General features: G+C 42.8%; 1 protein-coding gene across 3 annotated transcripts in view; it reads right to left on the minus strand.

Moving 5' to 3' along the window:
- The window catches only part of Armh3 (armadillo like helical domain containing 3), a 202,267-nt gene that overhangs the window by 181,960 nt on the left and 3,974 nt on the right, over positions 1 to 16,333 (minus strand). For 2 of the 3 annotated variants that reach the window (XM_036171070.1, XM_036171061.1), the window contains exon 2: positions 5,606 to 5,718. In XM_036171070.1, coding sequence (XP_036026963.1) covers positions 5,606 to 5,707 — 102 coding nt within the window. In that variant the 5' untranslated portion in view covers positions 5,708 to 5,718. Of the gene's footprint in view, positions 1 to 5,605; positions 5,719 to 5,836; positions 5,929 to 16,333 lie in introns of those variants that run through there. The other variant, XM_036171079.1, reaches the window with a different exon arrangement.

The following is a 16,333-nucleotide window of genomic DNA, read 5'->3' on the forward strand; positions in this document are numbered from 1 at the left end:
TTGCAGTCAACAAAGCTGTAAGGAGTTGGAATTCTGAAGAGTGCTTTAACATCAGACATGGAGATGCAGAGTTCGGAGTTTGCCCAGCTGGTTTTCAGTCTTGCTCTGGTCCAGTGTTCCCTCACTATGCCCCCTTCCCTATGTTTTGAAATGGTAATATATCTTGGGCCATTATATGTTGTAAGTATGATATCTGCTTTTTGATTTTTATTTTACAAGGGATTACAGTTAAAAGATCGTATGAATCTCAGAAGAGATTTTGAACTTCAGACTTTTAAATACAATGATGTTTTTATAAGCTTTTGGGGGCCAGGGAATGGAATGTGGTGATTTGAAAGAAAATGGCCCCCAAAGGGAATGGCACTATTAAGAAGTGTGGTCTTGTTGGAGTAGGTGTGGTCTTGTTGGAGGAAGTGTGTCACTGTGGAGGCAGGCTTTGAGATTTCATATGCTCAAGATACAACCCAGTGCCTCAGATCACTTCCTGTTGCTGTGAGTCAAGATGCAAGAACTCTCAGCTCTTTCTCCAGCACCATGTCTGCCTGCATGCTGCCTTGCTTCCTGCCATGATGATAATGGACTGAATCTCTGAACTTTAAGCCAGCCCCAATTAAGTGTTTTCCTTTGTAAGAGCTGCGGTGGAGAGATGACTCAGAGGTTAAGAACACTAGTTGCTCTTGCAGAGGTCCTGAGTTCAATTCCAAGCAGTTACATGGTGGCTCACAACCATCTGTAATGAGATCTGGTGCCTTCTTCTAGCCTGCAGGTATGCATGTAGACAAAACACTGTGTACATAATAAATAAATAAATCTTAAAAGAGGAAAAACAAACAAACAAACAAAAGAAATAGTCCTAATAGGATTCTACTGTCTACTTACTTTTATTTTCTCTGTATAGCCAGCTATACTGACCAGGGCAATTCTGTATTGATTTTCAATACACCAGACATGGTAGCACAGACCTGCAATCCAAGCACCCCAAGTGCTGAGACAGGACTACCATTAAGTCCCAGGCCAGATGAACAAGATCCTGCTTCAACACACACACACACACACACACACACACACACACACACACACACATACACGAAGAAAAAGGAAAATAAGTTCCATTTCTAAGGCTTGCTAATAATTAGAATTGTTTTACCTGAGTGCAGTTTATTTGAGTGTGGTAAACCTGGAAGAATAACCCTCTGGAATGAGGTGCAAGCCAAGCTGGACCTCCATCTCTCTGTTGTGAAACAAGTTACTTCATCTATGAAATGACAGCAACACGGCCCAGCAGGTAAAGGTCCTTGCCACCAAGCCTAACGACCTGATTTTGAGCCCTAGGAACCACGTGACTGACAGGAGGAGGAAACAGCTGTCTTCTGACACTTCCACCACCAACCACACAAACAGTAAGTAAATAAATAATTGTCTAGAGGGTTTTGGTTTTTTGAAATAGGATCTCACTACATAGCCCTGACTGGCCTGGAGAGAGACAGACAGACAGACAGAGAGACACAGACAGAGAGACACAGAGACAGACAGAAGAGACAGAGAGGAAGGGATGGATGGATGGGTGGGCTGACCTCCTCCAACTCCAACAGAAATCCCCCTGCCTCTGCCTCCTAAGTGCTGGGATTAAAGGCGTGCGCCACCACACCTGGCCTTAAAGACCTCTCTTAATGAGGATATTATCAGCACCAACAAAGATTTCTTGTCAGGAATTGGAACTAATGTGTCTAGTAACATATGGAAAAGTGCCAGGCCTACATTAGAAAGTCTGTATAAGTTCTTTGTAAGTATTATTCTAGCTTACATTTGAAGACTGAAATCAATCTCCACTCCAATTCATAGTAATTCTGTAGTTGCCTCACATAACCAGAGAATGAGTTGTCTAATAGTTCATTCTACCAACAACCTGAGATATATCTTTTTAAAAAAATCTGAAATTGAAATTGTAGAATTCAAGGTACAAAAAGAAATTCATAAGACATCTTTTATTTAAAAAGCTGGTCTTTAAATTAGGTAAGAAAGGAGCTGGAGAGATGGCTCAGCGGTTAAGGGCACTGGCTGCTCTTCCAGAGGTCCTGAGTTCAATTCCCAGGAACCATATGGTGGCTCACAACCATACATGATGAGATATGATGCCCTCTTCTGGCCTGTAGGCAAATATGCAGACAGAACGCTGTATATATAATAAATAAATAAATACTTTTTTAAAATTAGGTTGCCAAGCGTGGTGGCACACGCCTGCAATCCCAGCACTCGGGAGGCAGAGCCAGGTAGATCTCTGTGAGTCTGAGGCCAGCCTGGGCTACCAAGTGAGTTCCAGGAAAGGTGCAAAGCTACACAGAGAAACCCTGTCTCGAAAAACCAGAAAAAGAAAAAAGAAAAAAATTGGGCCAGTAAGATAGCCAGTGAAGGTGAATACCTCAAAAACCTGTTGACCTGCATTCCATCCCTGGGACCCAAGTAAACGTGAAAAGACAGAGCCAACTCCACAAAGTTGTCCTCTGACCTACATACTCCGCGGAAAATATAAATAAATAAATAAATAAATAAATAAGTAAGTAAATAAATAAGTAAAAATCTTTCTTAAAGATATTTGGGAGGCTGGAAAGATATCTCAGAGGTTAACAGCAATTGTTGCTCTTGCAGAGGACCCAGGTTTGGTGCCCAGCACCCATATGGCAGCTCACAACCATCCACAATTCCAGTTACAAGGGAGCTGATGCCCTCATCTGACATCCATGAGCACCAGACACAAATGTTGAACATACACATACATGTAAGCAAAAGTCTCATATACATAAAATAATTTTTTTAAGATTTATTTATTTATTATTATGTATACAGAAGAGGGCGCCAGATCTCATTACAGACGGTTGTGAGCCACCATGTGGTTGCTGGGAATTGAACTCAGGACCTCTGGAAGAGCAGTCAGTGCTCTTAACCTCTGAGCCATCTCTCCAGCCCCATAAAATAAATTTTTAAAAATATAAAATATATTGTTGTGAAATATTACTTTAACTAGGCAAAGATATGTTACATTTGTTTATGCTGCATTAATTTAACAACATAACGATGTGTTTCTTTGCCGGCCTAAGGCACCTGATTGGTCTAATAAAAAGCCAAAGGGCCAACAGCTAGGCAGAGAAGGGATAGGTGGGACTGGCAGGCAGAAAGAGTAAGGAGCAGGAGGAAGAGGAATCTAGGCTCAAGAAGAGAGAACAAGAGAGAGGAGAATGAGGAAGAAGGAGGGAGGCAGGTGCCTGGGCCGGCGGGCCGGCCGGCCGGCCAGCCAGCCAGCCAGCCAGCCGCCAGCCAGCCAGCCAGCCGCCAGCCAGCCGCCAGCCAGCCACGGAAGAAGCAGTGCAAATAGGACATACAGAATGAAAGAAAGGTAAAAAGCCTGACACAAAACGTAAAGAGAAACAGGTTAAATTAAGTTGTAAGAGCTAGTAGGACAAACATAAGACAAATACACAGACAGACACACAGGTACGTAGGTAGGTAGGTAAAAACAGAGTCCCAGCCTCTTTCCTCAATTTAATTGTTTTACCTAGATCCTGGCAACAACCCACAAGTTCTCAGCATCCAGAAGGTGGAAGTAGAAGGAGTTCAAGGCCATCCTTGTCTACATAAAAATTTTGAGGCCAGCCTGGGCTATATGAGGTCATCTCAAAAAATAATAATAATAAGCTAGTCAGTGGTAGTGCATGTGTTTAATCCCAACACTTAGGAGGGAGAGGCAGGTGGGTCTCTGAGTTCGAAGCCACTCTGGGACTCCAGAGTAAGTCCCAGAACAGCCAATGCTACACAGAAAAACCCTGTCTCAAAATAATAATAATAATAATAATAATAATAATAATAATAGCCTATAATAATCAATACATTATAAATTCCTACTGTGAGAGCTCACTATTAGTCCTTGAGCTCTCCTGCTGGACTTGAACTCACTACGCAGCAGAGGATAACCTTGAACTTCTGATCCTTCTACCCCATCTCCCAAGTAGGATTACAGGAATGCACTGCCATGACCATCTTTGTTGTTGTTACTGCTTGTTTTTTTGAGCAAGGTCCCACTCTGTATCCTACAATGAGTTGTAATTTACAATATAGCCCAGGTTGGCCTCAAACTTGAAATGGTTCTCTTGCCTCAGCCTTTTTTTTTTTTTTTTTTTTTTAATGTATATGGATGTTTTAGTCTGCATGTAGAGATGTGTATCTGACTGCCCAGGACTGGAGTTACAGATGATTGTGAGGTACCATATGGGTCCTGGGAATCAAACCTGGGTCCTCTGGAAGAACAGCCAGTGTACTGGGTTGTCTCTGCAGCCCTTGCCTCAGGCTCTTGAGGGTAGACTCGCATGCCTGGTACAAGTGGCAAATAGAAAGGTTTAGGGGTGTTGCTCATTGGCTGTTTGGGGAGAGGACAGACATCTATATGTGTATGGTGTGCACACATATAAGTATATCCAGATGTACAGGTGAATACAAGAATTCTGATATGTATGTGTGACTGTGCCTATGTAAGTCAAAGGCAGATGTGAGGTGTCTTTTTCTTTTTTTAATATTTTTGGTTTGGTTTGGTTTTTCAAGACAAGGTTTCTCTGTATAGCTTTGGTGCCTGTCGTGGAACTCACTTTATAGACCAGGCAGGCCTCAAACTCACAGAGATCCGCCTGGCTCTGCCTCGAGTGCTGGGATTAAAGGTGTGTACCACCACTGCCTGGGAAGTGTCTTTTTCAATCACTCTCTATTTACTTACTGAGGCAGGGTCTTCAGCTAAGCCCTGAGATCACTAATTTGGCTAGTCCAGCTAGCCATCTTGCCCAGGAGATCCCTAGTCTCCGTCTCTAAGCACTGGGATTACAGGTGAGATGCTGTACCCATCCAGATTTTTAACTGGGTGCTAGGGATCTGAACTCTGGTCCTCACGACTGCGCAGCAAGCAGTTTGTCCACTGAGCCGTCTCTATATCCCCAATAAGATTATTTCTAATTAAGATTTTTTGAACCAGGGCTGGAGAGATGGCTCAGCAATTAAGAGCACTGACTGCTCTTCCAGAAAACCCAGGTTCAATTCCCAGCACCCACGTGGCAGCTCACACCTGTCTGTAATTACAAGATCTGATACACTCACACAGACACACATGCAGACAAAACACCAATGTACATAGAATAAACAAATTTTAAAAAGATTGTTTGGACGAAAAACCTCCAGAGTCAAGGTTAGGTGTGGTGGTTCATGCTATAATTGCAGCACCCAAGAGGACGAGGCAGGATCGTCACCGTGACTTTGAGGACAACATGATCTATACAGTGAGTTCCAAGCCCGCCTGAACTCTGTCTAAAAGCAAAGGGACAGCCAGAAGACTCAGTGAGTAAAGGAACTTGCCACCAAGCCTGATGATCTGAGTTCAGTCCTCAGAACCCAAGTGACAGAAGGACTGGTTCAAGCTGTCCTCCGACGGCCATATGCGCACCATGGTTGGATTCTCTTGCACTCTTGCTCAGACACACGTGTACACACACACAGAAATAAAGAGAAAAACACAACTTTAAAATTTCCTAAACAAAGAGTCGATCTAGCTGTTCAGTACACCAGGCCTTACCATAAAAATCTCATCATACATCAGCACCACTTTTTCCTTGAGTGGCTTTTTTGAGGCTGAAGATTTCCGGAGCAAGCCTCCTCGTTTCTCTACTTGTGCCATGGCTAGAGGACCTGTGGGGGAGGGTGAGACACCTTTTAGGACAGTGAAAGTGTGACACCATAACAGAAGAAGAAATATGTGGAGATGCATTTGTTCAAACCCACACAACACCCAGCACCAAGAACACACCTACTGCAAACTCGGGCTCCGGGTGGTAACGATGTGTAAAAGTCAATGTAGACTCGTTCTGTCACAAATACATAATGGCTGTGGATGTGCAGAATCCCAGGACTAGTGCCACCTTCCTCTCAATTTCCCTATCACTCTAAAGGCTTCTAAAAAACAAAACTCATTTTAAAAACTCATCTAAAAAAGTCAGAGCACTGGTGGCACCTGCCTATAATCTGAGTTGGGGCAGGGGAGGCAAGAGGATTAAAAGTTCAAGGTCATCCTTAGCTGCAGAGTTCAAGGCCAGCCTGAGCTACGTGAAACCCTGTCTTTAAAAAAAATAGAGGCTGGCCTGGTCTACAGAGCAAGATCCAGGACAAGCACCAAAACTGCACGGAGAAACCCTGTCTTGAAAAAAAAAAAAAAAAAAAAAAACAGAAGGAAGAAAAAGAAGGGAGGAAGGAACGCAGGCAGGCAGGGTCAATGCCAGAACACTCCAGGGTACTACAGACTCCACTGAAATCTCTCTCAATGGGAAATATTTCAGGAGGAACAAATGATAAATACCTATGTTATAGGATCTTGTACACTATTAGTTCAATGCCCCTTCCCCAGACCACGTAATGTCAAGACGTAAAATATTACTTGACCTACAACACAATACATTTTAAATCCTTAAAATATGCTAGCAGCTAAAGCTTAAAGCCAATCTAAAACCAAACAGGGAAGTGTAACCAGCTCCATCTATAATAAGTCTGGCCACACACTGAGGTGATAGAAGGAAGGGCACACAGCGCCCTCAGAATGATGGTGAAGTTAAATTTCAAATATTGATCGAGCTTGGGCCCATTAGGGCAGGAAGTGTGCTACAGGCTGATGTGCTCCATCGATTCCCCCCACGTAAGCGGTCCTCATCACCACAAAGCACTTGGCCCTCACTGCCTCATAAATCACACTGCACTTGACTGTCTTCAGAAATCCCTCTGGAAAGAGACTGTCCAAGCAGAAAACAGCAGTTAAGAAGCCAAAACTAAATCTGATTTCAAAATGATAATATACTACTTATATAATAAATCTGTAATACTATTGTAGATCAAACTTCAGCCTATTTCTCAGTTCTATGTAAAAGCAGTTCTGGCATCATGCCCGAGTCTTTACATCTTATTTCAAGGAACTCTCAATATTTTCCAGTGGACACTTAAAATCCTCCAGGTCTCCAGTGCTGATTTACACACTCCTCACCTCCCTGATTTATTTTTATTATTAACCAAGTTCCCTTGCTCTTAAACCCTGAGCTCTATGTATGAAATCTAACCCATACAATGACAAGTAGCAGGATACTAGAGAAAGGCCTGATTTTCCTTCCAGATAAATCCAAAGCAACTGAACTAATGTTGTAAAATGAATTTTGAAAATATACAGGCAGTGGTGGCACACGCCTTTAATCCCAGCACTCGGGAGACAGAGACAGGCGGATCTCTGTGAGTTCGAGGCCAGCCTGGTCTACAGAGTGAGATCCAGGACAGGCACCAAAACTACACAGAGAAACCCTGTCTCGAAAAACAAAAAACAAACAAAAAATCCCAAAAAAGAAAATATACATTAACTCTTAAATCAAAACCAAAATTTTACATGAATAAAAGATGCACCCAAAAGTACAAAAGATTTTCTCTTAGATATCATCTTGCCCAAATACATACAAGCAAAAAAGGGAGACTCCTACCTCCAAACATGTACCAAGGACAGATAGATAACTTCTCCAAGCAGGTATTAAATACCTTTAGCATAAGGACTGTATAATATATTTCTTCTCTTAGAAACATTGGTTCATGAGAAATGCTAGGCAGAGGTTGCTTACCTCTGAAATAAAAAGAAAACTTCTCAAAAGTCGTGGGTCTGGTCAGACATGGTGGTGCACATCTGTAATTCAGCCTGCGTTATATACAGAGAGTTCCAGGCTAGCCTAAACTACACAGGGAGAGTCTGTCTCAAAACCCTGCCCAAACGGGCAGGTGACATGGCTCAGTGGGCCATTGCTACCAAGTCTGACAACCTTCCTTTCATCTCAGGAACCCACATGGTAGAAGGAAAGAGCCAACTCCCAAGGTGTCCTCTGACCTGCACACACACCACATGTCACACACACCTACACAAATAAATACATGTAATAAAGATATTTAAACTCTGAGCAGGTGTGATCACCTACCTCTCAGAGGCTGAGAAAGGAGGGCTATTAAGAGTTCAAGGCCAGGTTGGAGAGATGTCTCATCAGTTAAGAGAACCTGGGTTCGATTTCCAGCACCCACACGGCAGCTCACAACCATCTGTAACTCCAGTTCCAGGGGAGCTGATGGCATCCTCTGGCCTCTGCAAGCACCAAGCACACACTTGATGCACAGACATACTTTCAGGCAAAGCACCCATATACATAAAATAAAAATAAACCTTGAAAACAAAACTCAAAACCAGCTTGGACTACAGAGTGAGACTCTGTCTCAACAAACAAAATCAAACCCAAGAACCCCAGGCATGGTGATACACAGAAGAATTCCAACCCTAGGGAGACAGCAATGGAAAATCAAGAGTCTGTGATCATTCTCAGTTACTTGTAAGTTAAAGGCCAGCCTGGCATACACAGGCTCTGAGTTTGATAGTCCCAACAACGATAAGAAGTCCTAGGTCAGACCTAAAATTTTAGTTAAGACCTCTCTGTCATTTCACTAAGCTTTCAAGTTCATTGCAATCTAGAGAAAACTGAAAAAATAAAAAGAAAAAGAAGATTCAAACAATTTCCACTATATTGACCGTGGCTTTGTCTTAAAGCATGAAATGCAGCTCCTGCTCAAATCAGTCCTGTGTGGCTTAAACAGGTTGTCAAGAAGAGGATGTCCTTATCTAGGGAAAATAAATTGGAAATCAAGAGAATCCTATTTAAATAAATCACAAACAATGCGATTCTACTTGAAGTGGATATAGATCTTATATGTGCTCAGCTTGATTAGCAGGGACATCAAGAACCACAAACTCCTAAGACATAAAAAGCACATGTTTACAAACATCTCCCTATGAGGATCAATAATTGGGTTACAGCTAATCAATGTCTACTCCAAACCTAATAAACTCTCTCTATTTCAGGATCAATACTTTCTAATAAGCAAAAGAGAATGAAAGAAGAGGGGAAAAATAATTCCAATCCAATCTACCAAGTTTCCAAAGAAATTAATTATTTTCAGCATTCATCTTCCACTGGACTGCAGCCAAGGGTCTCAACTCAGCACTCTGCATCACCATCACCGGACTGGAATCTGCCACCCAAACTGAGACCACAAAACCTGCTCCTACCAGAATTCCCGCCCACAGAATTCAGCAATACAGGGTTGCTGCGGTTGGAGACATAAGAAGTGTAAAATTCTCGGGGGCTGGAAAGATAGCTTAGAGGTTAAGAGCACTGGCCGCTGCACTTACAGAGGACCCAGGTTCAATTCCCAGCACCCCACATGGCAGCTCACAACTGTCTGTAACTCCAGTTCCAGAGAATCTGACTCCTTCACAGGAGTGCACATAAAATAAAGCTGAATAAAATTTTTTTTAAAGTGTAAAATTCTCACAAGTTTTTCCTTGGATCTGAGAAACTAAAATTAAACTTGCAATACCATTATCTTGGGGCTGCAGAGATGGCTCAGCAGTTAGCAACACTTGCTGCTCTTCCAGAGGACCCAGGTTCAATTCCCAACACCCACATGGCAGCTCACAACTGTCTGTAACTCCTATCTCAAAGAATCCTATGCCTTCTTCTGGACTCCTCAGGCACCAGGAACACACAAGATGCACAGACATACACTTAAAAATAAACAAATAAGGCTGGGCAGTAGTGGCGCAAGCCTTTAATCCCAGCACTCGGGAGGCAGAAGCAGGCAGATCTCTGTGTGTTCAAGGCCAGCCTGGACTATGGAGTGAGTTCCAGGAAAGGCACAAAGCTACACAGAGAAACCCTGTCTCAAAAAACCAGAAAAAAAAAAAAAAAAGGATACATTAATGATACTTAAAATATGGGGCTAGAGAGATGGCTCAGAGGTTAAGAGCACTGGCTGCTCTTGTAGAGGACACAGGTTCAATTCCAAGCACCCAAATGGCAGCTCACAATTGTCAGTCTGTAACTCCACTTCCAGCAAATCTGACACTCTCATACAAACATGCAGACAAAATATCAAAAACAAAACAAAGGATACATGGCCAGGTGGTGGTGGGCACACCTTCAGTCCCAGAATTCAGAAAGTAGAGGCAGGCAGCTCTTTGTGAGTTCAGGGCTAGCCTGCTCTACAGAGAAAGTTACAGGACAGCCAAGGCTGAGGACAATGTTGCTCACTAGCTTGTTCCCCATGGTTTGCTCAGCCTGCTTTCTTATTCAACCTAGGACCACCTGCCCAGGGGTGGCACAGCCCAGAGTGACTGGGCTTTTCCACATCAAGCATCAATCAAGAAAATGCCCCCAGAGACTTGCCCACAGGCGAATCTGATGGAGGCGTTTTCTCAGTTAAAGTCCTCTCTTCTCAGGTGACCTCAGCTTGAGTAAAGTTGGGGGGACGACAGCTCACTGCTACTGTGTTAATTGAGCATATTTAGTGTCTGAGCATAATTCTCCATCAAAACTCGATTATAAATGGAAAGACATAAGTCTTAGTTAGGGTCCCTACTGCTGTGATGAAACACCATGACTAAAAGCAAGTTGGGAGGAAAGAGTTTATGTGACATACACTTCACCAAGGAAATCAGGACAGGAACTCAAACAGAAACCTGGAGACAGGAGCTGATGCAGAGGCCATGGAGGAGCGCTGCGTATTGACTTGCTCATCATGGCTCGCTCAGCCCGATTTCTTACAGAACACAGGACCACCAGTCCAAGGATGGCCCCACCCACAATGGCTGGGCCCTCCCCCGTCGATCACTAATTAAGAAAATGCCCTATAACTGAATCTTATGGAGGCATTTTCTCAATTAAGGTTCCCTCCTTTCAGTTAACTTGTTTATGTCATGTTGATATAAAACTAAACAGCACACTGTAAAGCCAAAAGGAGAGGTTCTGGGGAACAACTCAAGCATGGCTCTGAGAGGATGCAGTACTGCAGAGCTGTGATTACCTGATTCAGTTCATCCTCAGGTACCTCCTAACTATGCAGACTCCTAACCCTTGCCACTACTGAATCATACTTTTTAGGGTAGGGGTCTACTGTTGCGGGATATTTGCACACTATGTAAAAATGTGTGGTTGTGGGTTGGGGATTTAGCTCAGTGGTGGAGAGGCCCTGGGTTCGATCCTCAGCCACCAAAAAAAAAAAAAAAAAAAAACAACCTGTGGTTGTGATTGGTTTAACAAAAAGCTGAACGGCCAACAGCTAGGCAGGAGAGGTTAGGTGGGACTTCCCAGCAGAGAGAGGAACTTAGGGAAGACACCAGTAAGAAACAGAAGAAGTTGGATATACAGAATGGAGAAGAGGAAAACGGCAAATGGCAGAACGTAGATTAACAGAAACAGGTTAAAGTTATAAGAGCTAGTTGGGAACCAGCCTCAGCTAAAGGCCAAGCTTTCATAATTAATAGTAAGTCTCTATGTCATTATTGGGGGCTGGTAGTCCAAAGAAAGTCCAAAGACAACAATTGGTGCCCAAGTACGGCACATATATCCACACAGGGCCTGGGAAAGCTGAAATAAAAAGTTTCAAACACAGAGTTGGACAGCTTCCTGGTGACTGCAGTCTTTAGCTTAGGCTCAGTGCTTGCGGCACACTGAGGCGCAGGTCCTTTAAGACGTCCTGCTATGCAGCAGAGCACTTAATATGGCAGCTGCCGGCAGGAGACTAGTTAGAAACACCTGCCACAGCCTGGGCCCAGAATCTTCCCAGAGCTGGGCTGTATACCGGGGCACAGGCAGAAGTTCAGCTGTCACTGACCACCGCTCCGGAAGCGGAAGTGGGTGGAGCCAGGCTCAGCTCTCACCAACCCCAAGTGGGTGGAGCCATGCTAGGCTCTCACTGACCAGAAGTGGGGAGAGGGGGAGACTGTAAAGTGGTAGCCTAGCTGTCCTCTTTTTTTGGTTTGTTTGTTTGGGTTTGGTTTTGGTTTTGGTTTTGGTTTTGGTTTTGGTTTTTCGAGACAGGGTTTCTCTGTGTACTCCTGACTGTCCTGAAACTTGATTTGTACACCAGGTTGGCCTTGAACTCACTGAGATCCACCTGCCTCAGCCTCCCAAGGGCTGGTATTAAAGGCGTGCGCCACCTCATGCTGCCCAGCTGTCATATAACAGGTTAAGGTTTGGCTCACGTGGTCAGAAAAACTCTCGGGCGAGGAGGGGACGACAAAGGTCCAGGCCAAGAAAACCTCTGAACAGTTACAGTATGCTTGAAAATGTGCTTAGGTGCTGAAGAAAGAAAATGATATAGATGGTGGGTCGGTCGGTCAGAGAGATTAGGTAGGTAGGTAGGTAGGTAGGTAGGTAGATTAAAAATAATAAAAGTCAAGTCTTTAAAGAAAGTAGATATAAAAAGAATAAGCCACATAAGGATGAGTATATACAAGGCATCTAGATCCTGTGTGGTGCTTGGTTGATTTTGAGTTTTTAAAATGTTAATGAACAAAAAACATGGCAGCTGCTGAGAGATATTGGATTGTGGGATAAAAAAGATACTGAATTAAACCAGCATGTGTATGTGTGTGTGTGTATATATATATATAGGGTTTTTTTCAAGGCAGGGTTTCTCTGTGTAGTTTTGATGCCTGTCCTAGATCTCAATCTATAGACCAGGCTGGCCTTGAACTCATAGAGATCTGCCTGGCTCTGCCTCCCGATTGCTGGGATTAAAAACGTGCTGCCATCACTGCCCTGCCGAAAACACACAAACTTTTAAAGGTAAAATACATACCTGCATTAACACAAGTATGGAATGTGCAGTGTGCACAAGTCAGTTAAAGATGATTTTTTGTTACATGTTTGAGCAGGTAAAAGGCATCTGTCAACTTTGTAAGTCCATTTGGACTGCATAACCAAACTGTAATATAAATCTCCATCCATACCATATGAAAGGATAACATGTAATAATGTTATGAGGACTCTGTAGCCAACAAGATTTACCATGTCTCATCCAGTCTCAGAGCTGTTCCCAAGTAGAGGGATCAGCATATATGTTACCTGTCTTGTTTTTCATTGTTTACATTGAAAACACATTGTCTACAAAGTGAGATCATGACAGGTACCAAAAAACGACACAGAGAAACCCTGTCTTGAAAATAAAACAAAAAACAAAAAAAGGAGCCCACACCAATGAAGATAAGTAGCCCAGGTGATCCAGTCCCACAGAAGGCCTCTGTTGCAGTTCCTCAAAAATCTGCATCCAGAACAGCTTCAAAGCTGCTAAATGCCAGGCGGTGGTGGCGCACGCCTTTAATCCCAGCACTCGGGAGGCAGAGGCAGGTGGATCTCTGTGAGTTCGAGGCACAGCTAGCTGTCCCAGGACTTGACCACTCTCTTAATTTTCTCAGGGCCCTCTAAAGGTGTCATTGCCTCCAAACAGCAGGAAGTAATTTTAAGAACATGATACCCACATTCCCAAGAGGTAGGGTGGGTAGTTTTTAGTCATTCAATGGGTTATGGATGTTTATCATCATTTAGGTGGGTTGGCTGCAAATTGTTACTCGACACAGTAAGGGAGGGAACTAGGCAAGGGAGATTGGATTCAAGGATCTCTTTCTGAAAAGAAAAAGGAGGGTATGGGAAAGATAAGATAAAAGGAAAGATTATTGAATCTACTTTTAAACTAAAAAGCAACTATTAATCTCAAATATTTTACATTGGTATGGATTTTTGTATTGATAAAAATTTAAGTTTGTTTTTGGTACAACACACTGTAAGGGATTGTACCTATGCAGTTCACTTTAAAATGTAATGTAAAGTTCTAGTCCTTGAAAGCTATTATTATAAACTATTAAGGATAATTAAGAAATACACATTAAAATTTTAAAATAAAATAAAGGGGCTGGTGAGATGGCTTAATGGTTAAGAGCACTGGCTGCTCTTCTAGAGGACTTGGATTCAAGTCCCAGAACTCACATGGCAGCTGACAACTGTCTGTACCTCCTGTCCCAGGGAACCCAACACCCTCACACAGATATACATGCAGGCAAACACCAATGTACATAAAATAAAAATAAATAAATGTAAAAAAAAAGAAATACAGGTTAGTAGTTAGTTGTCTATAATAATCAGACTTGTAGTCATCTTAGGTATGTTTCCAAGGTCAAACAGAGACATATTTTAGATAAATAGGTGGTCTTCAATCACTTCAGAGACCTACAAAATATGGTATTTAAGATGTTTTATTTTCATGACAGTGAGACACTTCTGCTTCTGGCAACACCAATCTACTTCAAAGAACATGATGGGCATCGGAGAACCTCTGTATGGAGATTATTTTTGCTTGTGGCAAAGTTAGCCATTGGGCAAGAAACTGCCCTTGCCTCAACTGCTGACAATATGCTGTCCAAATTAGACAAGCAGGACACAAAAGGCTACTGCCAAACTTTGCCAAGACAAGATGGGACAGTCCTCCAAAATTCCTGCTTCACAGATACATCTATCAGATAATCTGGGCCTGCAGGCCAAAGATGGATCCTCCAATGTTGCAGAGGGACCTTCGGGGACTGTCCGGGCAGCCAGATGTCTGTGATTTCTATCGTTTTGTTAGTCGCTTGCTCTGCACTTCTGTTTACTCAGGTAATAGTTTATCCATCTTGGGTCTCTGATGAGGTTGAAGACCAGATAATTATACTGTTTTCTTTGTTACCAAATTCAGAAAAGAAACTTACAAAAGATATAAAGTTTATAAGGTTAAAAGACATAAAAGCTTAAGTTATTTAATCTAAGAAAATATTTTAAGGTCAAAAAAGCTATTTTTAGAATGGTAATATGATAGAAAGTGATTTGGGTATAAAACTCTGGACTCAAGATAGGATATATAGAGTAATTCTCCAAATTTGCCAAATATAAATGGACTGGATGCTGTGAATGTAATCCTTACTTGATACTTGTTCTTTTTTTTTTTTTTTAAGATTTATTTATTTATTATGTATACAGTGTTCTGCCTGAATGCCAGAAGAAGGCATTGCATCTCATTACAGTCTCCAGTAGGCATGCACAAATGCACATAACAATAATAAATAAACACAATAAACTTGAAGAGGAGGCTCTGAGAGGATGGCTCTGATGGCAAAGGGTTTGCCTTGCAAGTATGCAGCCCCAAGTTTAGTGGCCAGAGCCTTACATCAAACAGCTACTGCCAAGTTATTTAGCATCTTCATTGCAGCTGCCTACTAACCCTACCCCTGCACACCCCTCAAGCAACCTGATCTCAATACACCAGGCCCAACTACTTCCTTCCATGGCCACCCAATTTTCATAAGTCTGTTCTGTTCAGGAATATAACATAGTGGTGAAGCATTTGCCCCTTACAAACAAGGTCCTGGGTTTGAAGGCCAGAACGGGAGAAAAAAAAACGTTTTCTGTATCCTAAAATACAGACTCCTAGTCATATCCAATCCCTAGTAAATGAAATCTCATCCACAGCATCCCTGGAGTTAAAAAACCTTAGTGCACTCTCTTCCTGGTCACACTGCATCTCCTCAGAACTATTTCTAAAATCCATTCTGTTCTCTTCCTTACCACTGCCGAGTTAGTCTAATTCTTTTTTTTTTTTTAAGACTTATTTATTTATTATGTATACAGAAGAGGGCGCCAGATCTCATAATAGATAGTTGTGAGCCACCATGTGGTTGCTGGGAATTGAACTCAGGACCTGTGGAAGAGCAGCCGGTGCTCTTAACCCCTGAGCCATCTCTCCAGGCCCAGAGTTAGTCTAATTCTTACTCAGCTGTAACAACTCCAGTCTTGTCTTTCATTACCTGTCCTCCTAATCTGTGCTTCTGTTACTCTCTAGACATGTTACAGGGCTAGAGAGATGGCTCAGCTGTTAAGAATACTGAGTCCTGCTGGGCGGTGGTGGTGCATGCCTGTAATCCCAGCACTCTGGAGGCAGAGCCAGGTGGATCTCTGTGAGTTTGAGGCCAGCCTGGGCTACCAAATGAGTTCCAGGAAAGGTGCAAAGCTACACAGAGAAACCCTGTCTCGAAAAACCAAAAAAAAAGAATACTGAGTCCTCTTGCAGAGGACCAGGCCTCAATTCCCAGTACCCACATGGCAGCTCACAGCCATCTGTAGCTCCAGCTACAAGGGATGTGATGCCTTCCTCTAGCCTATGCAAGCAGCAGGCACACAGGAGGTACATACACATGAAATAATAAATTATTTTTAAACCATCAGTGGCTTCCCCACCCTCTTTTCAATCTCACCTTTGGGCAATTCCCCAGCAGACATCCTGTCCTGGATGATTCTGACCCCCACTAAACACCATGTTGGGTTTTTTCCCTTCACACTTTACACCATGATGATTCTGACCCCCACTAAACACCATG

This window comes from Onychomys torridus, chromosome 1, assembly GCF_903995425.1.
Source record: "Onychomys torridus chromosome 1, mOncTor1.1, whole genome shotgun sequence".
NCBI lineage: Eukaryota > Metazoa > Chordata > Mammalia > Rodentia > Cricetidae > Onychomys > Onychomys torridus.